At 37.0% G+C, this 26927-nt stretch overlaps 1 protein-coding gene across 1 annotated transcript in view; it reads left to right on the forward strand.

Annotated features, from left to right (window-relative positions):
* LOC150084771 (potassium channel subfamily K member 1-like) overlaps window positions 1–26927 on the forward strand; it is a 313713-nt gene that overhangs the window by 263805 nt on the left and 22981 nt on the right. Inside the window, exons 2-3 of the mRNA XM_090375524.1 lie at window positions 8949–9089; window positions 24153–24364. Coding sequence (XP_090231650.1) covers window positions 8949–9089; window positions 24153–24364 — 353 coding nt within the window. The remainder of the gene's footprint in view (window positions 1–8948; window positions 9090–24152; window positions 24365–26927) is intronic.

Below are 26927 nucleotides of genomic sequence, written 5' to 3' on the forward strand. Positions count from 1 at the left end.
TAAATACGGTAATAAAAAAGTACAGCAGATTCTCGATTTACCGGGATGCTTGAAGTCTCCAAATTAAAAAAAAAAAATCAACCAGAAATCATAAAATTCAAGTAATAACTAGAATAGGCATAAACAGATATTTTGCAAGTCGTAAATAAGCGACAAGAACGGGCGTTATAAGTTGTCATTGGGAGATTAGTGTATCTATTATCTTGCAATCCCCGCTGTCTTCACACCTACCGCTAAAAAAAAAAAGATCAAATGTTTAGTTTGATTTAGTGCATCGCATAGATTGTTGTGTTCTGTTGCACTGGAAAAGGACAAATTTTGTTTCGTTATTTATGTCAGGGATGTTGGAATTTTGTTTTTTTCTATAGTAACTTTTTTTTCTCATTTAGAAATCGCGAAAATGATGGGCAAACGCAAGAGTTGTGCTTTTAATTTGACTTAAAATCAACATCATAATAAATAAAGGGGAGTATCGTATTAGACACGTGAGTGGTACGTGTTAAGTTTTTTTTTCTCTGTGGTTAATCGCGGGCAAGTGAATCAGCGGATACCGAATCAGCAGATATGGAGGCAAAACTGTATATCCTTAGTAATGGGGGCGCCGAAAAATCTTTCTTCCTGGGGTGCGAAAATACCTTGGTCTGGCACTGACTTAGAGGAGGGGAAAGCGACAGCCGAAAGGAAGCTCTTTGTAAGTGTTTTCCCTTGGGGGAAAGTGTCCCATCTTGTCTGCCAGATGTTTATCATCTCATTATAACAGTGCATTCTTTCTTTTCAGGGTCAGTGTCCCAGATCTTGGTCGGGATTTTCTTCCTGATTCTAAAGGTCAGGCCATGAAGAGTAATATACAGGTCAGAACATGTCTGTTAAATAGACTGCCCGCAACCCACCTTATGATGGTGGCACGGCTGTCCCACTAACCCCTTTCCCTCGAGTAAAGTCCGCAGCAAAAACGCTGCAGAGTTTAGTCTACCCGCGTCCCTAGCCCTGTCAGTTTTTCATATACCCCTTGTGGTTTGTCTGTTGTGAGGGGAAAACCGGACTCAATCCTGGTGAAAAACCTCAAGACCATAGGTTGAGAATGCCAAACTCAATGCTGAATGGAAAACTCCTGGGAAAATTCCCATAAGGGTAGCAACTGGAATTGAACCTCGACGAGCTATTCAGCAAGCTGACAACGTTGCCACAAAGCTACCATGGTCCCATATGCCCTCTCTTTAATTTCAGTATTTCACATCGCATTTCTCACAGTCGCGTGGGTAGTGTGACATCTTTGCTAAACTCCTGTTAGGTGCCACTATAGGTGTTTTCATATCAAAAAATAAATATAGCCTCATCATCATCAGCCATTTTCAATCCACTGCAGGATGAAGGCCTCTCCAGCAACTTTCCAGTTCCTTCTGTTTTGAGCACTGGCCATCCATTTACTACTCAAAAACTCATTAATTTCATCTATCCATCTCCGCCTTTGTCTTCCAGGTTTTCTTCTAGCTCCTCTTGGGTACCATTCTGTTATTTTCTTAGTCCATCTGTCATCATGTCTTCGGGCTATGTGTCCTGCCCAAGACCATTTTAGTTCTTTAGTTTTGATAAGAATGTCCTTTACTTGAGTTTGCTGCCTAATCCATGTGTTTCTCTTCTTATCTAACAGTCTGATTCCCAATATAATTCGTTCCATTCTTCGCTGTGTAGTTCTTAGCTTCTCTTCCATTCTTTTGTGAGTGCCCCAGTTTCACTTCCATAAGTCATGGTGGGGAGTATACATTGATTCATTATTTTACGTTTCAGACAAACTGGGATATTGCTCTTCAGTATGTGACTATATTTCCTGAATGCTATCCATCCAAAATTTATTCTTCTCTTGACTTCCAGCCATTTATCATTATTACAGCTAATAACTTGTCCCAGATAAGTATATGACTCCACCTTTTCAATTACTGCTCCTTCAATCATTATTTCCCTTTCCGTGGCATACTTGTTCATCATTACTTTCGTTTTAGTCATATTCATCTTTAGTCCAAAATCCTTACTAACTGTGCATAACTGATTAAGATTTTCCTCTAATTCTTTGGGATCGTGGCTTATGACCATAATGTCATCTGCAAATCGTAAATGGTTTAGGTACTCTCCGTTCACATTGACTCCTTTCTGCGACCAGTCTAATCTTCTGAAAGCTTCCTCAAGGGCAGCAGTAAACGGCTTCGGAGATATTGTCTCCTTGTCGAACTCCTTTCTCGATTTTAAATTTGCTACTGTCTTTGTCTAGTCTAATAAAGGATGTAGCACTCTCATATATTTTCTTCAAAATCATAATATATGGAGTATCTATGCCTTGTCTTTCCAGTGCCCGAAACATTGCCTTATGTTGTATGGAGTCAAATGCCTTTTCATAATCCACAAATGCCAGGCATAATGGTGTTTTATATTCATTTGCTTTCTCCATTAGCTGTGATATTACATGAAGGTGATCGATAGTTGAGAATCCTGTCCTAAAGCCAGCTTGCTCTTTCGGTTGATTCTCATCAAGTATTCTTTCTAATCTGTTAGTAATGACCCTTGTGAACAACTTGTAGATATGGGATAACAAGCTAATTGGTCTATAATTTCCAATTTCTGATTTATCTCCTTTCTTATGCAGCAAAACTATGATTGCATTATTCCACTGCTTAGGCATCGCACCTTTTCTAATGCACTTTGTGAAGAGCCTTGCTAGTTTTTGTGTTATGTCTCTTCCTCCCAATTTTAACAACTCTACAGTAACTTCATCTTCCCCCGGGGCTTTCCGATTCTTCATTTTCTTCAATGCATGTTCTACCTCATCAGGAAGAATATCGGGTATGTCGTATGTGTTGCTACTTTGCAATCCATCTTCCCTACTGCTGGTATCATTCCCTCGTTCCTTGTATAATTCTCTATAGTAGTCTTCTGCTATTTGAATTATGCCTTCTCTGCTGTTTATAAGTACACCATCGCTATTCTTCAGTTTCAGTATCATTTGTCTTTCTGTATTACTGCTCATGGCTGCTGATTTAAATCCTTTGTTTTCCCTTAATGCTTGTTCTACTTTTTTTGTGTTAAATCTTCTTATGTCCTCTCTGAGTCTCTTTCTAATGGCTTTGCATAACTCAGTATACTCAATTTTCTCCCTGTCAGTGTTTTTCTTGCTCTTCATTTGTCGTCTTTGGTTCATCATGACAAGTGTTTTTTGACTAATTTTTTCTTCTTTGGATTTCTGTTTCCCTATAGGTTTCTTGGGCTTTATCACTTTCAAAAAGTTGTAATATTCCTCGTCGATATCTTGGTCCTCAGCAGTCTGCAGAAGCTCATACTTGTTCTTAAGTTCCAGTACATACTGCTTTTTCTCCTCTTCTGTTATCTCAAAGACCTTTGTATTATTTACTCGAGTCAGTTTTTTCCTTTCCTACATCTATATCAAGTGTACATCTTACCATTCTCTGATCACTTCCAACATTTACCTTATTCAGGACGGTAACATCAGTCACAATATATCTTCTGTTAGTGAGGATGAAGTCTATTTCATTAGTTGTTAATCCATTTGGACTCTTCCATGTCCACTTTCTGTTCACCCTTTTCTTGAAAAAAGTGTTCATTACTGACATTCCTTGAGATTCTGCAAATTTCACAAGTCTTTCACCTCTTTTATTTCTTTCACCAATTCCAAAATTTCCTATAGTTCCTCTTTCTGCACTGTTTTGCCTTTTTCCAACCTTAGCATTGAAGTCCCCCATAATAATAGTGCAGTGGGTTTTCTGCTCCTCTAGAAGACTCAATTTCAGTGTACATTTCTTCAACCTCTTCATCATCATGGCTCGATGTTGGTGCATAAATCATTATAATCTTTAGCTTGTACCTCTTAGAAATCTTGAGTATTAGTCTTGACACCCTTGGTGATGTACTTTTGAATTCCAAAATGTTGTTTTTAAAATCTTTATGGACCAGAAACCCAACTCCACCTTCATTCCTTTCACTGTTTCCATTGGTGTACAGCAGATTTCCACTTGATAAACTTATAAGTGATTCATTTCTTCTTCTTGTTTCAGCCAAACCGATGATATTCCAATTCACATTTTCTAATTCCTTTTCCAGCTCTAATATCCTGTCTTCACCGATGAGTGATCGTACATTATAACAGGCCAAGTTCAATTTCCGTGCATGGCAGCCTGGTCGTACCCAGAGATTCTTAGCACCCTCTGCTTCCACTCTGATCCTCTCGCTGCCGTAAGAGGGAGAGTGAAAGCTGCTGGGGACTGAGGGCCATTTGTATTGTTGTGCTCTCGTTGCTGGAGGGTTTGGTCTTTTCCTCTTCACGCTGACCAGGCGTCTTGAAGAGAACCACTCTACACGTTCGTTGCCACCTAAGTGACGTAACAGGGCTTACCATCGAGAAGGTGTGCATGAGTGGATTTTAGGGAGGCAGGCCAACCGGACTTCTCCTAAATCTTCTGTAATAGAGAGATATTGGATCCATCAGTGTTTTAGGCTGAGTGTCTGATAACACACAGGATACCTGTTCCCCTCTAAGCCCCCTCTAATATAGCCTATATATATATATATATATATATATATATTTTTTTTTTTTTTTTTTTTTCACATATTTGTTTTATTTCACAGAAATAACTATATTATATAGGTATTTCTGTAAAATAATAAAAATACATACTTCTTTTAACAATAAAATTAAATAATATAATTAAATATATTTTTCCACAGAGAGCATTTTTCTTAATAATCCTTCATTATATGCTATTTCTTCATAAAAATTCTTCACAAGAATTAGCAAAATTGCACGTAACTTGCATCTATGAGACAAAAGATGTCACAAGGATTCAGAATAAAATAAAAAATGCAAAATCGTGATTTATGAAAGGAAGCATGCGTATGGAAGCTACACGTCCAATTCAGGACAGTTTGCAGTGCAGGACAAACGACTTAAATGCAGGACGTCTGGTCAATTTAGTGTAGAGTGAAGCAAAACCACTATTTAGGTTACTTGTTTTTGGGAAAAGGGAAAGTTTAATTATAAAACATGGATATCCATATGTAGTATTCCGTATATTTATAAAACTCATATATATAAACTTTTTCATATAACAATTTTTTTTTCCATATCCATAAATGTAACATTTATAATCTGTCACAGCTGGTCACTTCGTAAACAAACCTCAAAAGATTCTCCAGTCTAAGTATCCATCAGTAGACTTGACTATATTTCAAATTTTCTTAGCCCTTCATGTTATACATATGCACAATGAAACTACTTAATTAACAACTCTTCACATACAATAATTATCAATACAGAGATACCAGTTCTGGTTAAGTCTCTGGAATTACTACTAACAGTTATCTATCTTGGACAGTACTCCCTTCTGAAATGTTTTTGAATCTTGCCCTCTGAAACTCCCATACAAGTAACTTATTAAATCTCCAGAAGGACTTAATGCCATTGGGAAACTCTTTCTATTTGAATATTCATTACTGTCTGTCAGGTATTGGTGTTGGATAAAGTAAAATTCTACTTACAGTTCCTTTCTGCATTCTTTCCTTCTCCAGATGTTCCCTTTAGGTTTGGGCCTCTGTGATAAAATTGGAAATTCACTAATTCCTGGAATTTTACCAGCTCCTTGCTACTTAGCTGATTTTCTTACTTCTTCCTCTGTCAGCTTTTCTGGAGTACTTTCCTAAACTTCCTATCTATGGGGCCCAGCTCCAACACTTCCAAAAAAAAAAAAAAAAAAAACTTCACTGCCAAAAAACACTCGCAACATTTCCTGACTGACTACCTTCAACACCACACCAGAAAAATATATATTCTGTGCTGACTCGGATACCTGCTTTTAAGAAGGCTGCGTTCCCACATCCACCAAATCCCCTTATTCTCCTGGTTCCTTTTGTCTTTCCTAGAGCTCAACTTTTCAGTGTCTCTGGCCTTCCCTTAGATATATATGGATTAAACCCTTGTTTGTTTTTATGCAGCTAATTAGTTCTTCTAGCTTGTAGAAGGCTCAGTACAGTGAATTTGAGACTCGCCTAGTCCCATAGGGTAAATGTTTCTTTGTATATATTCTCTTGTTTCTTTGATGTCCTTGTTTCCCAAAATCATTTGAATATTTTTAACTTAGAATTTGGATGGTAGATTTATTAAAACTACCTTAAAATAATAATATTAGTAAGCGGAGGCTTACAATCCCCCTTCCTTTGCAGCAGAAAATGCTTTAGGAAGAATTTTCTAGTGAGTCTGTAGTAACCTGGAAATTAATTTCTAATTCCTGACACAGAAATCACTTCTATTTAGCTTTAAATAATCAGCCCACCTGGCAGCTCTGCATCTACCCTGATCTTCTGTCTCGCAGTTTCCGTCATCCCGCTGAGGTTTTGTATGGAGCGTGCTTCCTCTTAGTTTGTTCTTTGATTAAAAAATCTCTAAAATATCCCTTGCCTTTAAATCAATCTTCGCGTTCTACCCTGGTTTCACCATTTCATCTGACTACCTTTACCTTAAAAGTAACATCAGATAGTTTTTCTATCACTCTATAGGGACCACAGGCCGTTTCCATCTTTCTTTCTTTCTTTCTGTTGCCCTCCTTTATCAGTACCCAATCTCCTACTGAGAACCTCTTATGTTTACATTCCATGTTTAACATGTCTCTCTGTTTCTGACTACATGCCTCGCAGTGGACTCTAGTCATTTTTCTGGCTTCCTCAAACCTACGACGATATCTCCTTTAAAATTGTTCATATCTCTGAATTCCAATTGGTTTCCCTGTATTTCCAGATCAGTAGGAAGCCAGGGATCAAATTCTATTAATAAGAAACTTGGCTTCTCTCTCACACACTCTTGTGCACTGTGTTGCGGATTGCAAAAAGGCAGCAGGGCACCTGTACAGTATATCCCAATTGCTGTCGGACTGTTTGTTAAAGGGGCTAATATCTTCTTGATTGTCCCATTCAGGTGTTCACAGAGCCCATTACTCTGGGGTCTGTATCTGGTTGTGATCAGCTTTTTAACTTGGAGCATCTGGCATAATTGAAAATTCGTTCCCCTATCAGTCAATATAGTTTTACAACATCCATACTGGCACACAGTATGTTCTACAAATGCTCTGGCTGCTGTTTCTGTGCTTTGGTCCTTTAAAGCTGTGGCTTCAGAGTAGCAGGAGAGCATATCTACCACTGTCAAAATGTACCGGTTGCCTTGTTCAGTTGTAGTTAAAGGCCCTATAATATCTAGGGCTACAGCTTCAAAAACTTGTGTGGGTTGGAGGTGGAATTGCAATGGGGCATGACCCTTGAAAGGTTTTCTAACCTAACACATGGAATATTTTGCAGTAATATTTAATATCAGCATTGAAACCTTCCCATGTGTATTTTTCTTTCATTCTCCTCAGAGTTTTGTCATACCTGAAATGTCCCATAACTTTGCTCTCATGATGAGTTTCTAACACCTACTGTTTCATTTTGTTAGGTACTACCAGCCTAACTTTGTGCTTGCCCTTCTAATATGTGGCCCCTTCCTTTAACTTACCCTTGGCCATCCACCTGATAACCTGTCTTCCTTTCCCCAAGTTTTTCTTCTCTGTTTCGTTTTTAATTCCTCACACAATCTTCTAGCTGGGCCTTCCTGTAGATTCTACGTCTCCAATCACATTTCCTATACATAAGAATTCACCTTCAGTTTTTTGTAGGGTCACTACCTCCTCTTTAGGAATCATATGGTAGGAACATTCTGTATCATCATATTCTGCCTACTTAAATAATCAGCCACAATGTTCTCCTTTCCTGGGATGTAACTCATTTGCAGGTCGTACTCCTGTATCTGTAAACTCCAGCAGATCAAACCCAGAATTTTTATCTTTTATTTTGAGTATTTGCAAGGGGTCGATGATCGGACAACACTGTTGCTTTCCTTCCATATATCAAGTACCTAAATTTTCCCAGGGTGAATACTATTGCCATGGCTTCCAGTCCACATGTCACATAATTCCGCTCATGTTTATTCAGGGGTTGCTCACAGCATCCAATGGGTTTCCTTCCCCCTTCCTTCTGCCTCTTGCTCCAGAACCCCGGCAATCCCATTCAATGAAGCATTGCAAGTCAAATAAAAACATTTTTGCCAGGGTCTGGGGGTACAGGATGGGATGACTAATGAGTAGTCTCTTTACTTTGATGAATGCTCTTTCAGCCTCTTCAGGTAAACAAAAGTGAGTGGTCTTAAGAGTTCAGTACTGTTTGGTATGGACCTTTTGTAAAAGTTTACGGTTCCCAAAACCCTTCTAACTTCCTACACATTTCTAGGGGGTTTTAAAATTGGTGGTAGTATCTATGTTTCTGTTGCAAGGGTAAATACCTTCCCATGAAATGGTATGTCCCAAATACCCTACTTCCTTTGCTAAAAACTGACATTTTGAAAAAATATTCTCACAGAATTTGAAACACCAGCATTCTCACATTGAGAATGTTGTGGTTTCTAACTGGATGGCAGGGTCTATTTCAGGGAAAGTAAAATTATAGTATATATTGCATTAATAATCTTAGCAGTATACATCTTTACTTGTGCAAACAAGCTATACTCAGCTTGGGTCAAGATTCACTTGGAATCTATACCTAAAATTAAAATAATCATATTACTTTCTTCTATTTTTATTACTGGGATTAATTTTGGGGGAGGGGAGAGAGTACTTCAAGTAAAATCTGAGGAAGAAGGATAATTCTGTGAAAGCTGAAGTTATAAGAAAAGGGGAAGTGGGATTTTTGGCTATTTAGATGAAGAATGCTTCTAAAGAATGGTGGGACTGATATGATCTATCATCTCTTTGGTATGAGACACCATAGACTCTCATACCAAGGAGAAGACAAAAAAGATAAAAGAAATCTGAAATTATACATTTGTATTATGCCATTTTAATTCATAATCTCCTTTATTTTTACAGATGAAGCACTTGAAAGTTTCATAGTGGATATTATAAATGCAAATAATAGAGGTGTATCTGCCATAAATAATGTAACAATGGAACCAAATTGGAGTTTTGGTCAATCTTTGTTTTTTTCGAGTACAGTGATTACAACAATAGGTAAGTCAAAGAGAATAAAACAATTACGTGTGTGTGTGTGTGTTGTTTGTGAAATTGAAACAATTATAAGTAACTTTTATTGGCTCAGCAACATGGGTGGACTGGTATTTTGTAATATTTACAGGCAGTTCTCGCTTTACGAGTTCCTGGGTTTACGAGGTTTTTTTTTTTTCCCCAAGTATCAACAAAATCGAAAATATGAACATGAATGCTAAACATTCATAAATTACCCGCATTTCAAACCATGTGTGTAGTATACAATACAGTGTACCCCGCTTTACGATATTAATCTGTTATCATCGTATCGCAAAAATATTGTAATGTGAACTCAATAACACATTGTTTTTTGGTAATTCATTCCACAACCTCGGAAGTTGAAATTTTTGCTGTATAACTCTCTAAAAGGTTGTTTTTATAGTGTAAATTGTATTATTTACCAATTCAAATCATTAAACATGCTACACTTTCATCGTTATCATATGTTCTGTTATAAGAATCAATTTTGAACGGCTCTGTGATATTTTTCTAAAGCACATTTCTGGAGGTCACTACCATAAAACAACTTGCACTTTTCGATTTATTGGGCCTTTCTCTTACTGCAAGCAATTATAAACAGGTTGTAAACTCTTATGTTATTGCATTTGCGAAAATACCGATAGTTGGAATTGTGTGAGTTTTACGTTATTATGGTGAAATGTGTTTACCCTTTACTGAAATCTTCAATCGTATAAAAGAACAAATAAATTGTCAGAATCTTCTCGTCATTGCTTTTTTTTTTATTAAACTTCGTAAACTTGTTACTCTGCGCAAATCGTGTTAGTTGCAATTTGTGCATTGTGTTAAAAAATGCTTATGCATGCTATTGAAATTTATAAAGAAAAGAGATTATCTTGGAAACAAACACCTCTTAAAGCATTTCTGAATAAGACTACTCCTTGTGCAACAAACCGAGTGCCAAGCCAATAATGAATGATCAATGAGTGTGCATTTAGTCGATGATGATGAAGAATAAACATTCTTTGACATTTGTAAGTCATAAATAATTTCTCTATTATTATAATTTGCTTGATGTTACAGGCTATATTTTGATTTCTTTGGATAAATCAATCATTGTTTAAACATAAACTAATTAGCTAACTAATCTCATTGTTGATAACGTAACCCCTATTTTTAACATTGTCTATGGGAAATAAATTCCTGCTTTACGAGTTTTCGCTTTATGTGCACGCGCTAGGAATGAATTAACTCATAAAGTCGAACTACCTGTATTTAGGCTAACATACCATATGAACTTGTTAGCAGTCATCTGAAATCACATACCAGATATTGCCAACTTTGTAGCACATTTTCAAGCCTGATCAGTAAAAACATCTTATTTTCAATATGAAAAACTAGAATTGCTTTGGAAAGCATGAGTTACTCCAAGGTAAACAGAAACAGTTCGAGGCAAGTCAGTGAAAATAGTAAAAAGCGTGAGGCGGTACAAGACCCCCACCCCCACCCCCACACAACCAGTAACAGGTTAAGCACAGAGGCCAAACCTGCTAGTATTGCAAATTCCATCACAACTTGTAGTTGCGTAATATTGTGATAATTTCATTTGCATAAAAGCAGAGGTCTAACTATTTTATTTAGTTTGCATGTCAGCTTTCTCTTAATTTTGCACAAATTTATACCAATATGGAGAAGGCTTCAAGAATGTTACTGCAAATTAAAAGTTGGCTGTGGTCCTAGGGTAATGTGTGTGTGGACACAAATTTGATTGTTGCAAGATCAAGCTTGTACACTGCCATAAAATGTGCACTGTTATGTTGGCTGCAATAAACAATTACAATGAACTTGTTAATTCTTCCAGCCTGGCCATCCACAGTAGAAATCGTTATTTATTTATTTATACAGTATTTGTCAACCTTTGAATTGCAGTACTGACTTGTTTAACTTAGTGAAATGATCACTGCTGCAACAGCATGAAAGCTACCACTTGTAAGAAATCAAAGTGCAGTAAGCACCTTGAAATATAAATGCAATTATATATAAAAATATTTAAGGAAAATTTAAGTGAGATGGGTGAGATAGTCTTATCTATTAGAGGATTATTTAATGTTTGAGAATTACTGAAGGGTCTGAGGGTATCTAACAAGGAGTGGAGACTCCATAGGTCTAGATCTAATGTCCACTCCTCACCTTTTTGGAATGTAATCTGATAACATGTTCACAGCATCGACATATAACCATTCAACAATATCTAAAGTGCTGTGCTGTAATGCACATAGGTGGTCATTCTTAAGCAGCCAGTATACAAGTAGTGTAAAAGTAAAGGCATATGAAATGAATTGCTTTATTCTGTTGGCACACTGATTGAACTCTGGGCTAATAACATCAATGATTCGTTTTTGTTTATAGCTTGGTACATATTTTTGTTTATTTTGTTTTTTGCTCATGTTGAGGTTAATTTATGCACATAGAATATATGTTCAATAAAATTGACTTTTTTTTTTTTTTCTGATTTACAGTTCAGCCTGAAATTAACTGTTCATTTTTAGTTATGAATTCCAGCTTTTACTTTTCAAACATTATTTTTAATTTTTTTAAGAAAACCCCAAACAGAAAGGTATTAGAACCTATAGTACCCAGTACAGTACCATGTGTGGGTTGAAGGCTGAGAAGACAGAAGATACTTGTTGACATTAGACTTGAATCTCTGTAGGTTGTAATTTTCAGGGAATAATGTGGAGGAAGGTTGTTCCAGAAAACAGAAGTTGAAAGGACAAATAAGGAGGAAGAAAAATTGGTTCTGTGAATATGAAGTTGGACAATAAATGGATGCTGACTGGTTGTAGCATGTGTTTTAACTGATTTGGGGGTGGGGAGAGATTAGATGCCAATTAAGAATAGTGCCCATGGAAATATCTATAGAAGAGGCTTGCAGTAGAAACAGAACATCTATGAGACAGGGTGGAGAGACTTTGTAAGACATGGGTCATTAATTAACTTGATTGCCTAATTTTGAATAGTGTAGAAGTCTGAGAGAGGTTTTGGGTGCACCACCCCAGATCTGGAACAACATTTCATGATAGGGCAGATTAGAGATTTGTATAGAGTGAATAGTTTTTTATAGAAAAAAAAGAAAGAAAAAGTAACACAGCAAAAGAGAAAACCCAGTTTATTTTAGATGCAGAGGAAGCATATTTGTGATGTGCTTGTGCCAAAAGAGATTAGAATTCAGAGTAATTTCTAATAGAGATGTGATCTTGTTTAGAGATCTCAGTGTCATTGAAGATAAGTATAGGAGCAGTAGACTCCTTTTTACAAAATATAAGACAGGACTGAGTTTTAGAACGATTGAAAGTAAGTTATCTTTGCCCCATTAGAGAATTGCCTGGAGATCATAAAAAATCAGTTGTGGATATTGGAGAAGCAGTTTGTGCAGGGCAGGGTTTCTCAAACTGGAAGGTGAAATGCAATGTGCTATCATCAGGAAAACTATGGATACAATTTCCAGTCAATCAAAGAAGGCCATTAATATACAAGAGGAAAAGAACTGAACGTTGGGGGGAAAGCCCAGCACTAGTGGAAAAGTTAGAGCTATTGCCTGCTTGGTTTGGTTTGGGTTTTATTGGTGCATTAGCAACTAAGGCAAAACCAGGTGATATAAAACAACAGTTAAGCTTTCAGTGGCCTAGCAAATTTAGATCACTATGTCCAGATATATAACAATACTGATATAAAAAGGTATAAGATATATACCAATAAAGACATAACAGTAAAATGGTAAAAGTTAAATGCGATTAAAAAGGTTTAGTGATTTTAAATAGGTAAAAACAGCAGATACATGCTGATCGTCAGAGAAAATCTGACTGAGAGTATAGCTTCTACTGAATCCTGGACAGGACTGGATGAGGATTATATCTCATTATTGATAGAGCCTGTAATGTACTTAAGGAATCTGTATATACCATATACCTTTGATAATTATTAGTTTTAATATGGTCCAAAGCTTGTCTGCAGCATACAACTCTGCAGTGTATATACTGCACCTGTCTGGAATCTTCTCAGATAATTTACTGTTTGGAAAGACTACAGCAGATCCCATGGATGATTCTGATTTCGAGCCATCAGTGAAGACAGGCAGGAAATCAAAGTAAGGAAATTGATAGAAATCATAGAGTTGTAAGTAGACAGATGGCAATGTTCTGGCTTTTCCCACGTTATGGATGGAGAAGTTGCATGGTAGAAGATGAGTATGCCGGGGTGGAACAAGTTCCCTCGGTGACTCGGCAACATTGTCTACTGTAATATTCAGCTGTCTGAGCAGCTCTTTGACATGAATACCAAAGGGACGGTTGGCAGTCTGATAAGTGTTATATAGATTTTCCCATCGTGGCTCAAAAACAGATGTCCATGTGGGGTGGTCTGGTAGGGATTTCATTTTAAAGATATATTTTAGTGATAATTGCTTTTGTCGCAGGGACAGTAGCAGTTATTATTATTATTATTAGCCATATGGTGCAAGGAAGCCTGAGGCTTATGCTGCACCAGCCAAAAAAATTGCTGAATTATCCTGAGAGAGAGAGAGAGAGAGAGAGAGAGAGAGAGAGAGAGAGAGAGAGATTGAGATTGACAGAAGTAGAAAGGAATCACCAAGAAAGAGAAGAATGATGATATCCAGCTCAGGACCCTGGGTGTGACAAGCCCATACTCACCAGATGTGAGACCCTGGGTTCACCTGCTTCAATGTATAAGTTCTGGACAGGGAAAGTTCTAAATGCAATACGGATAGCTTGGTAGTGAACTGGGTCTAGCCACTGTAGTACGCTGTTTCTAGCTGAATTAATGTACAAGATATGTACATTAATTCAGATTGGATAAATAAAGGGGAGTAAAGTGCAGTGGTCTGCACCCCATTTATTGGAAGAGATGGCATGTAGGCAGTTCAATTCCCTCTTGCATTTTGTTTGCAGTTGATGGATATATGGTAAAAATGTCAATTTATTATCGAATATGAGCCCCCAAGAATTTTTTTTTTGTCTTGGGTGCTACTGGAATGATGTTTTGTCTGAGCTTGAGTTCTGGTTCAGGGTGAAAGTTCCATTTGCAACAAAAGTGTACACAAACAGTCTTTAGAGGTGAGAACCTGAAACCACTGGCCATTGCACCATCGTCTGCAGTGAATGGTCAGAGAAAACTGGATACCGAATTGCAAAACACAGTTCGCAATCCAGAAGATGGAAGCTTGTTTAGAAGATATTTATGCCAAACGTGATCAGATGCCTTAGAAATGCTTGAATCTCACCAGATTTCTCTATGAAATTTGTTCATAGATAATATAATAGTAATATTTTCCATATAGTGCAAGGAAGCCACAGGGTTTTGCTGCACTGGCAAAAAAAAAAAAAAAAAGAAGCAGAGAAGAAAATACAGATTATATGCTTTCTTCCTCATACAGAACTATCCAGTTTACATTTGAATTTATTCAAATTGTCAGCCTCAACCCTGCAAGGGCAACTTGTCCCAGCAATCAACGAATCACTGGCTAAAAAACTTCCTATAATCTAATCTTAAACTCCAACTCCTTTAATTTGAATTTATGGCCCCTAGTTCTGGAATTCTTTGACAGTGAAAATTCCACCTTCATTCGTTTTACTAATCCCTCTCAGAGCCTTATAAACCGCAATCAGGTCACTAAGCTCTGTAGCCCATATAATCAGTCTTTCCTTATACAGTCGTCCTTCTGCCAATCTCACCATTCAAGTTGGCCATCTTTGGACCCTTTAAAGAAGCTCTATATCTTTTTCAGATGAGGTCTCCACACTTGAATACAGTATTCCAAATGTAGTCTTACAATTGCTTTATACAGTGGGATTAAGACTTCCCTACCTCTACAGGATAACGTTTGATAAATCATTGATAGGACACCATGAGCTTTCCTGGCTGCCTGTTCACAATGTTCAGAAAATTTCATATCTGCCCATATTGTAACTCCCAGATCTCTTTCCTCTTCCACTGTTTTTAATTTGATCCCACCAAGTGTATAATTTATTTGAGGGTTGCTATTCCCAAGGTGTAAGACCCTGCATTTAGCAGCATTAAAACATAGCTGCCACTTCTCTGACCATCTATGAAGTCTGTTCAAGTCATCCTGAAGGAAAACTGCTTGGCACTAGGGCTTACAATACCGGGATCCCAGTATTGAAACAAAAAGTACCGAAAAACCGGTATTTTTTTTTAAAAAAAATAATTGTTTATAATTTAATCACATAAAGGTTATAAAATCACCTTTATGTGATTATGACATCATTATCTCTACTAGCAAATGTTCGATAAATCATCGGTAGGAAACCATGCAACATTGCAACCTGTTCACAATTCTTGGACAACTTCATGTCTGACCATATCGTAACTCCCAAGTCCCGTTCTTCCAATATGTCTTTAGTTCTACTCCACCAATTGTATAAGTTATTTTGGGGTTGCTGTTCCCCAGGTGTTAAGACCTTGCATATTGTTGAATTAAAGCATAGCTGCCACTTTTCTGACCATCCTGGAAGTCTATCTAGGTCACTCTGAAGAAGCTCTGCTTGGCGGCGATCATTAACTACTCTACTGACCTTTACATCACCTGCAAGTTTAGACCTCATGCCCTCCATCCCTTCATAGATGTCATTTAAGATAATCAAAAAAAAAAAAAAACAGTGGTCCCAATACTGATTGGGATAATGTAAGATTGGGTTAATGTAAGAAGTGGGGTTCCCCAAGGAACCCACTTCTTACATTAACCCAATCAGAGAAATAACCATTTATCATAACCCTCTGCCTAGTGCCCTCAAGCCATCATACTATCCAGGATTTTCCCTATGATTCCAGCCTGCTCTAACTTATAAAGTAACCACTCGTGGGACTGAGTCAAATGCTTTGCTGAAATCCGAATAAACAATGTCAAAATTATTCCCTAAATCGAGCTCACGAGTGACCTGTCAAAATGGCTAACCAGATTTGTTAAACATGATTTTCCCTTAACAAAACCATGCTGTGTATCCTACAGAATTTATTTCCATCTAAATGATCCTGAATTCCACCCTTGATCATTGCCTCCATGATTTTCCCTACTACTGAAGTTAGACTGGCTGGTCGGTAATTTCTCGTTACACCCCTAGAACACCTTTATGTTGCAATTTACACCAATCCAACGGAATCTCTCCTGTCCAGTGATGCTCTCATAACTAGCCTTAATGGTTCAATGTACTCACTTGCCATCTCCTTTAAGATTATAGGATATATGCCATCAACCACAGGAGCCTTACTCGCCTGTAGGCACGAAAGTTCTCATTAAATAATCAATTGAATTTCAACATCATTAATTAAATTTTTTTTTTCAACTTCACTTCCATAATATCTCATTGACACAAAGGGGTTTTTAATGTAAATATCAATGCACAGTAACTGTTGAGTTCATCTGCAACTTCAGCTATGTTATCTAATACTATCCCACATCCATTACTTAAGGGTCCAATCTGATTTGTCCTTCTGTTCTTTGCATTTATATATGTAAAGAATTCCTTATCCCCACTCTTTGCTCTCTTCTTTATTCCTTATCCCCACTCTTTGCTCTCTCCCAGACTCAGTAAAGATACTATAGTGAAAATTATACTTCGCTTAATAAAACATCTTTCTCCTTCAGAAAGTGATGAACATAATTCAACCATGGAAGACCAACATGGAACAGAATATCAGTGTTCCGCAAATTCTTTCCAAAATAAGAAATTGCCTGACTCCAATGAGATTTTAAAAGATGAACTTGAGTCGGAAATTAATGAAATACTTTTAACTATTTTTGCTAAAAAAAGTTCAAAGCCTAGAAAATATGGACTGAGATTGTCTACAATTATCTCAATACCAGAATAGAATCCGAAAGGGTGTTTTCTGCCGCTAATCAAATATGTTCCAAAATTAGATCCATTTTAAATGCTCATAATATTGATTGCTTATGTTTCTTAAGAGCTCACTTTTTCGGATGGGTAGTGTAGATGCTTAAACATAACTAATCTTTGCAGTAACAATATGTATTTTTTTGTTTTTAGAATAACTGTATTTTAATGATTTTTTTTTCCAGAATATTTATTATTGCAATAAAAGTTTATTTAAAACATGAATTCAAGTAATTACAGTACTTGTTTTTTTCCTTACTTTATTGCACCTAATTGTTCTCAAAATTTATTGAGAAAAACGTTTGGTTTTGGAATACTGGTATCCTGGTTTCATAAATTAAAAATACCAAAATATGGTATTAAGATTTTGACCGGAATTGTAAGCCCTACTTGGCACTGATCATTAATAACTCTGCCAATCTTTATGTCATCTGCAAATTTTGACATCACGCCTTCTATCCCTTCGTCAATGTCATTTATGAAAATGAGAAACAGTAGTGGTTCAAGAACCGATCACTGAGGGACCCCACTTTTGACGTTACACCAATCTGAAGAATATCCATTAATCACAACCATCTGCTTTCTGCCCTACAGCCACCCATCTTAGAATCTTACCAGTAATCCCAACCTGTTCAAGCTTATACAGTAACCTAAGGAAAAGAGCCAAATGTTTTGCCAAAATCCATATAAACTATGTTGAAATTGTGCTCTAAATCTAGCTCATGCGTAACTGTGTCAAAATAGCCTACTAAGTTAGTTAAATATGATTTTTCCTAAAAGCCATGTTGTGTGTCCTTCAGAATGCCATATCTATCTAAATGTTACTAGATTAATTAATCTAAATGTTCTTAATCACTGCCTCTAAGATTTTCTACCACTGAAGTCAGACTAACCAATGTGAAATAAATATCATATATTTATATTTATTTTGCACTTAGAACCACTTATGTATTGGCGATATGTTGGCAATTCTCCAACCCAAACAAAGGAATCTCCCCTGAGTCCAAAGATGCCCTCATAATTTCAATACACTCCCTCACACTCTCCCTCAAAACTACAGGGTATATGCCATCAACTCCAGGATTCTGACTTGCCTTTATGCCCAAGTTTTTCTAATAAACAATCATCTCACTCCGCGCAGCCTGTTTTTAGCATGAAGGGTCTTTCGTCAGTAAAGACTGATGCAAAGTACCTATTCCATTGATCTGCAACGTCAGCTGGGCTATCTAAGACTATAATTAATTATAATTATCTAAGACTTTTCCACACATCTTTCATCCCTTTCATATGCCATTAAAGATATGAAAGAAGGGAAGGCAAAAGGAACAGATGACATCCCAATAGAACTGATTAAAAATATAGGTGACTTAGAAATAAAGGAAGTAACAAGACCCCACAATGATATTAATTCCTTAATTTCCATGTTCAGCCAATCATTTTGTTTCATCTTTTGAGATTTACCTAGTGCCTCTCCAGCAGTTTTCTTCACTGTTTCCTTTTGGTATTCATATATCTTTTGCACTATAGGTTTCATCTAATTCTTGGTCTAATCTTCATTGATACAAGCCGATAGAAATGGTGCAAGAATATTTGCTGATGCTATCGAGGCAATGTTAGGTGGGTTGGAAAACTGCTAGCTTGGGGGGAGACAAAGACTAATAGATTAACAGTAGTCACTGGCAGAGGTGAAAGAGATTCTTGCACTGCTTCTATTGGAATGAGCAGAAGCCTGAAAAACAAGATGCAGGATATTTCAGAGACTGCTAGGAGTCATTGCGGTACAAGTAAACACATGGGTTGTGTTAGGGTAGCTAAGAATAGAAACAGGTGCATGTATACTTGTGTGAACACCAATGCTAGAAGTTTAGTAAATAAATTTGATGAATTTGAGGTATTGTTGGGATTTCAGAGACGTGGTGTCGCACAGATATAAGTAATGCAGAACTGGAATTTGGGGAGTATAACGTCTACAGAATGGATAGACAGGATAGGAAGGGAGGAGGGGTTATGCTATTAGTTAAGAAACACATAAAATCCAAGGAAGTGAAGCCAGTCAACATCGCTGGACAGTGCAGTGTCGAGTCAGTTTGGTGTGACATAAGCATTGGGAGATCAAAATTGAGAGTAGGAGTGTACTATAGGCCTAATTACTCTGATGAGCATAATAAGAAACTGTACAGGGAAATAGAGTGGGCCAGTAAATCAGAGAGTCTTTATAATGGGGGATTTTAATTTCCCAGATATTGACTGGAATTTGGGGGCTGGTCACTCACACACTAGCAAGGCTTTTGTGGATTTATTGGATGATTGTTTTCTACATCAGCATGTTCGGGAGGCAACTAGAGGGAGTGATACTCTTGATCTGATTATCGGTAGTGATTCTTCGTGCATTAAGAATCTGGAGATAAAGGAACTACTAGGTGGCAGTGATCACAGTGTGCTGAAGTGGGACTTACTCAAAGAGGTAACTACCATCAGGGGTAAAGGGAAGGGTTTTTGCTTTTGTAAAGGCGACTACAGTGGTCTGAGACAGTATTTAAATTCTATATGGTGGGACCAACTGATGATGTTACCAACGGCAAATTCATAATGGGAAGCATTCAAAGAATTAATCTTGGAAGCTACTAGGCTTTACATACCAACTAAGAAATATTGTTCAGGGTTTAGGCCTAAATGGACGTCAGATGAACTAATGAGACATATGGTAGAGAATAAAAATGCATGGGATACATATAAATTAATGGGTGACATGGAAGTTTATGATAGATATGAGCTGGTCTGTAACCAAGTCACAAAGGAGATTAAGCAGGCAAAGGCAGATTATGAGAAATGCTTGGTAAAGGATGCAAAGAAAAACAGAGTTCTTTACCTAGTTAAACTCTAGAAGGAAAGGGATGAATCAGATTGGTCCACTGGATATTGATGGTTCAACTGTTGATGATCCTGCTCAGGTGGCTAACAAACTAAATGAGTATTCTGCATCTACATTCACCCATGAGGAGTTATTCAGGGAGGGGAATGCCAGAGGTGAGTTAAACTCTGGCAGTGAGCTAGATGATTTTGTAATAACTGAGAGGAAAGTGGAGGAGAAATTGTTGAAGATAAACATAAAAAAAAGCACCCGGGATGGATGGGATCTATCCAGTTATATTAAAGGACGCAGCAAAATAAGTAAGCAAACCCTTAGCCATAATTATGAGAGCTTCTTTGGACTCAGGGGAGGTACCCATGGACTGGAGATTTGCAAATGTGACCCCAATTCACAAAGGAGGACAAAGGGCAACACAAGTATAGACCTCTCAGTTTAACTTCTGTTTCAGAAAAATTAATGGAGGCACTGGTTAAAGAAGCACTGCAGGATCATCTAGACAAGACTTCAGTTATAGCTCGGACATAGCATGGTTTTGTTAAGGGAAAGTCTTGCTGACCAATTTGATTGGATACTATGATGTGGTCACAAAGGAACTGGATGCAGGGAATAACTGTGATATCATATATTTGGATCTTAGAAAGGCTTTTGATACTGTTGCACATGGAAGACTGCTGAACAAATTGGAGCAGTGTGGCATTGGAGGCAAATTGCTGCTATGGATAAAGGGATGGTTGAGTGGGAGAAGACAGAGTGGTAATCAATGGACACTGCCCATTGTGGTCTAATGTTATTAGTGGAGTCCCTCAGGGTTCAGTGTTGGGTCCATTGTTGTTTTCTGTCTTTATAAATGATATTGATGATGGTATGTTAAGCTTAATGACCAAGTTTGCAGACGATACGAAGGTTGGCAGGGTTGTTAAGGACACTAATGACAGTACACTGCTGCAACAGGATTTAGAAAAGTTGAGCAGATGGTCTGAGAGGTGGCAAATGAAGTTTAACATTGACAAATGTAAAGTACTATATATGGGAAGCAGTAACCTCAGAGTGACGTATCAACTCTGTGGTACTACACTGATAGTGGTAGAGAAAGAAAAGGACCTGGGGGTAATTGTGCAGGCAGATATGAAGTTTTCTGAGCAGTGCAGACGGTCTGCAAGAGTAGCTCATAATGTCTTGTCAATGATAAACAGGAATTTTTTTAGCAGGGATAAGGAGGTGATTATCCTCTTGTATAAGGCAATGGTCAGGCCACACCTTGAGTACTGTATTCAGGTCTGGAGGCCTCATTTTAAGAAGGATGTAGAGTTGTTGGAATGAGTACAGAGAAGGGCAACAAGATTAGTGAATGGAAGAAAGGGTTGCTCTAATGAAGAAAGGCTTAAATTTTGCAAATTACAGTGTCTGGAGACTAGGCACCTGCGAGGTGATCTGATTGAGGTGTACAAAGCCTTGAATGGTTTGAGCATGCATCAATGCTGATGGGATTCTTCCTTTTGCTCAGAATAATCACCTGAGAGGGCATAAATTCAAATTGAGGAAAGACAGATGTAGAATAGATGTGTTGGAAGTTTGTCTTTAGCCAGCGGGTAGTTGGTTGGTGGAACAGACTTCCATCATTTGTTGTGGAAGTTGATAGCCTAAATAAATTTAAGGCTGAGCTGGACAGGTGTTTGGAACGAATGGAGGGGTGAAAATGGGAGCAGTTTTTTTTTTTTTTTTTTATCTGATGCTGCATAAGCTTGCTTTCTTGCATCACACGCCTATGCTAATGCTATTCAGGAAATTGGTTTTGCATTCGGTGGTCTCAATGATTTCTCACAGCGTTCCACTTGTATCTGTATGCGACCATTTCTTAACAAATTGGAATAAATGCACACAGCCCTTCCTGTCAAATGGTTTCCTTATTAATGCACAGATCTTCTGAAAGTATTCAGAGAGTTAAACAATGGTAATGATTTCCCACACCTTTTCAATCAATAGCAATCAAACCATATTTGCTGGGCCTGGGTGTTCGTCATCTTCCAGCAATTCTCTTCCATGGGCAAAACATTTATGCCACTCGAACACATGTGTAAGAGACAGGCAATTCTCACCACATGCTTGTTTCATCATTTGAAATAATTCTGCAGCACTTCTGCCCAATCAAGCACAACTTTGTTTGCTCTTTGTTCCATTATCGCTCTGCAACACAGACACAGAAGAGAAATACACGTGCAGTTCTGCTCACACAATGTCCTGAAATGGTGGCAATTTCCACTGACCTTGTCTGCAGTGCTCAAGGAACAATCACTCTTTTCATTTCATGTTTACTTCTACTAGATGGCAGCACCAGCACTTGTCTAATAACAGTCTCATTTTCCAGTTGCTGTACTGGTACAGTCTGCAATGAAAATGTTAAACAGAGTTTTCCAGTATTCATAACATAAGCCAATATATCACCAGTGGATCAACACATAGTTTACAACACATAGAACGTTGAGGATTTCCAACATTCTAAAAATTACAGCACATTGAATGGGTTCTCTCAAATACAGATGGCAACAAATGAATTAATAGCAAGCCAGCTGTGTGGTTACTGAATAAATGAAGATGGGCTGTCAATGTCTAAATCACCCAAACTGGATAAATTATAGGGGCTTATCTCTGCTTTTCAGGGAACCAGGACATATAGTGCTAAATATGTTACTAGAATAACTTCAGAATAGGTACCATCAGTGTTAGAAGCATGATGGCAAAGACGTGAAATTAGCAGACCTAGGTCTGCATGATATTACAATAGCAAGTCACAAAAATGAAGAGCATTAACAAAGGGAAGCTACAACTAAATGGCAATTAAACTTTATTCTGGAAGCATGATAGTATAAGGAAGGTGTAACAAAAGATTCTAAAACTTGTTTAGAAGAAAGTTGAACTGCTTTGTGGCAGAATTAACCACTAGAGTTATGTAGGGAGGGAGGGAGGGAGGGAGAGAGGGAGAGAGAGAGAGAGAGAGAGAGAGAGAGAGAGAGCGCTCTTGTAAGGAATTTTTGGCAAATGAAGGTAATAAATCCTTATACAGAAAAGTGTAAGAGGGCTAAGATATGTGTGGAAGTCATGGAAAGCTATTTGAAACAAATGGAAAAGAACCATTGGAAGACAGGAAAATGTTTTGGTGTGTAGTTAAATCTCAGAGGAGGAAAACCATGACTAAGGTAATCAAAAAAGATAAAAACAAAGTGAAACAGAAGAGGATATTTTAGAAGTATGGAGTAAATGGTTTGATTTACTAAATAAAGGAGCTAAGGCGTCAGAGGAAAAGATTGAAGTGGGAGAAACTTTCAGTGCTATATTACTGATATAGAAAAGGTCATGCCAAAATTCTGAAAGATGGAAGGGAAATGGTGTCATGATGGTGTATATCACATTATCCAAAGATCATTTTCTGAAATAGAAGTTTCAGAAGATTGGAGCAAGGCATTAATTGCACTAGTGTGTGTGTGTGTGTGTGTGTGTGTGTGTGTGTGTGAAGGGAAATAAGCTGAATGTGGAAATTACAAAGGAATATTTTAATTCTTTTAATGCAATACATTTTACACAATACAGTTCACTTAAGCAAATCATGTGGTTAAATTACTGTTATTCACATTTAATTAAGATAAGTGTTATGCTTTTCAAATATTTCAAATCTTGAATTATCCTTATGATTGAAAATTAAATGCAGTAAAGCGTATTAGTAGTGGCAAATGATGCAAGAAAATGAGCTTATAAAGCATCAACCAAAAAAAAAAATCCTTCTCCATCACCTCCAATAATTTGTTTAGTTCTTCTTTGAATTTATTTTACTATTAACTATTAATTTAACCACCTGCCCTTACAACAAGAGATGGAAGTTTGTTCCAACAATTGACCACCTGCTGGCTGAAAGCAAACTTCCACAGATCTAGGAATCTAGTCTCAAGATGTTGAAATTTGCAGAACTGAAGCCTTTCTTGGTAAGACCACCCTTTTGTTTCCTTCACTAATCTGCCTCCAGACTTCTACTCAAGACAGTCTAAATGTGTTTTATTTGATTTCACCTATGTTGAAATATCCCCCCCCTACAATACTATAGTATTAATGACTTTAAATTATTATTCATAATAAATAATAATATATAAAGAAAATTAATATTAGCTATATAAAGAAAATAAGATTAACTATGAGATCAGTGCCTTAAAATTTTGCATAAAATCATAAAAATTTATTATAGCTGATAAAATTTTAACCTTTTTTTTTTTTACTCTCCAGGCTATGGGCATGTTACACCACTTTCAGAAGGAGGGAGGATCTTTTGTATTGTTTATGCACTTATTGGAATTCCGTTAACTCTGATCTTACTGACAGCTTATGTGGAAAGACTTATGATACCAACTACACTTTTTCTGCAGTTCCTGAATTCTCGACTTGGTCATCTCTATCAGCCATTCAACATTAGAGCTTTTCATCTGGTTATTATTGGGGTGAGATTTAAGTTTTTTATCAGCTTGTTGCTAATTACTGCCTACAGTTAAATAAGGCAGCTAATCAATAACTCCCTTTTAACACTACTTCTTTTTTTTTTTTTGCAAATAGTATTAAACCTCTCTTCAAGGGAATAACAAGCACATGTACCCTATCACCCAAGGTTTATTTTTTTTTTTTTATATCACCCAATCTCCAAAATTTTGGAAAACATACTTGATGAACAGAGCAAGGTTATAGGTGCTCAGAGGCAAATGCAATATACTGTATTTGTATCCCTCATATGTAAATTATTTAAACACTAAAATTAATAATAATTATTTGTTTTATTAACAAAAGAACAAACATTAAACAGTCACACAACAAGAGATATTAAAAAAATAAATAAATAAAATAAAACACATTCACTTTTACTGAAGAATTACTGTAACAATAAAGAAATTCTATAAATCAAGATTTTCCTAAAGATTAATTTTCCTGATTTAATGCTGCAAATTGGTCAATAAAGTCACTGAAATCAATATTTTATAGTTTTGTTTTCTGTACAAAGTAAGGGCAGATCACTAAGTTGATCTTGTCCTGCTGATGTTCTTAAGAAGGAGAGAATTACTTTTAACTTGTGGCTCCCCCATAGACTGGAACCCAGTGGCAACCCCCCTCCACACACACACCAACTGCTGCATCACAGCTGATAAAACGTACACTGCAAACCTTTTACAGTGCTTCCTGATGGATTTTTGTGGATGATATTGCCATCACTTGATGAAAGCTATACAAATTAGTTTACTTATGGACTCTTAAACAAGCTATGTAAAACCATGAGTTGATATCAGCAACTTTTAGCAAGCGACCTTTGTCCTCAAATAGTCCTTGCACCATAGACCACATGAATTCCAAAGAACAGATCACGGAATAAAAAACACATCCTTTTGCATCCCTTCAAAGCAAACTGCTGCAACTGTATAGCCATAAAATCAAAAATACTTTTGGGCTACTTAAACTCAAAAATTGAGTTTTTGGAATTTTTACTGTAATGACTGTCAGAAATGGACTTATGTACAAAATTGTTACCCTCTAAAGTAAGTAGAAGTGTGTTAAAATTTAATAAAACAGGTAGACATCATTAATACGTATTTCAATATAAGCAATAAAAAAGGAGTAGTTTAGAGCTAAATCAAATGATCAACAATTGCTATGTTGTATTTGTACCAGAAATTGTCACATGAACATTGCAGCAAGAGGTCCCTTGTAATGATGCATCTGCTTAGTCCTCTACCAGAATGACAGAGGACTAAGAAAGTGACTGTTGGCATGCATTAACCAGTCGAACGTTCTTCCACATGCACTCACCAAGGAAAACTTCAGTGCCACTGTTTGGAAGCATCTCAGCATGACTAGAAGGTGAACTAAGAATATTCAAGATCATGGGAAAGGAACAGTTTTTTGAGCCAAGAGCCAATCAGAAAAAAATGAAAAGTTTAAATTTGGGAGCTGCAACATATTTTACAAGATTATCCAAAAAGAAGTAAACACTGCATACAACATAACAAATTTATCGTTTGTTGTGTTGGTATAATTTATTGTTTATTTGCATTTAATTATATCAATCACTCAGTGACTGATATAATTAAACTTGGTGTAAGCATAAAATCAACTGATGATGTTACCAATGGTGAATTCTAAATGGGAAGCCTTCAGGGACTTAATCTTGGAGGCTATTAGGCTTTTCATACCAACTAAGAAATACTGTTCAAGGTTCAGGCCTAAATGGTGGTAGATGACTTTCATCAACCGGTGAAATACCACCACTTTGCTTATTGGAGGCTTGAAGTGGTGAAACCCATGTTTAGTCTCTAGAGCAAAGTTTCCGACACCCCCCTCCCCCCCATACTTCTCCTTGAACCCATGCACGGTACTAAGTACTATAGGTTTTGATACCTTTCGTGTTTGGGGTTTTCATAAAAAAAAAAAAAAAAAAAAAAAATGGATGTCGGATGAATTAATGAGGCATGTGGCAGAGAAGAAAAATGCATGGGATACATATAAATTATCAGGCGACGCAGAAGCCTATGGCAGATATAAGCTAGTCTGTAATCAAGCCACAAAGGAGGTTAGGCAGGCGAAGGCAGATTATGAGAAATCTTTGATAAAAGATGCAAAGAAAAACAGCAAGAATTTCTTTAGTTATTTAAACTCTAGAAGGATGGGGATGAATTAGATTGGTCCACTTAACATAGATGGTTCGACTATTAATGATCCTGCTCAAGTAGCTGATAAACTGAATGAGTATTTTGCATCTACGTTCACACATGAGGAGTTATTCAAGGAGGAGAATGCCAGAAGTTTATCAAACTCTAACAGGGAGCTAAGTGATTTTGTAATAACTAAGAGCAAAGTGGAGGAGAAATTGTTGAAGTTAAACATAAAAAAGGTGCCTGGAGCAGATGGAATCTATCCAGTTATAATGAAGGAGGCAGCAAGGGAGGCACCTCCATAGCCAAGTGGAAAGGAGCAGCAGTGCATAGCACATGCTTCTTGATTAGACCAGGGTTCGAGCCCGTG

Source organism: Mastigoproctus giganteus, chromosome 6 (assembly GCF_048544385.1).
Source record: "Mastigoproctus giganteus isolate SK-2022 chromosome 6, ASM4854438v1, whole genome shotgun sequence".
Lineage (NCBI taxonomy): Eukaryota > Metazoa > Arthropoda > Arachnida > Uropygi > Thelyphonidae > Mastigoproctus > Mastigoproctus giganteus.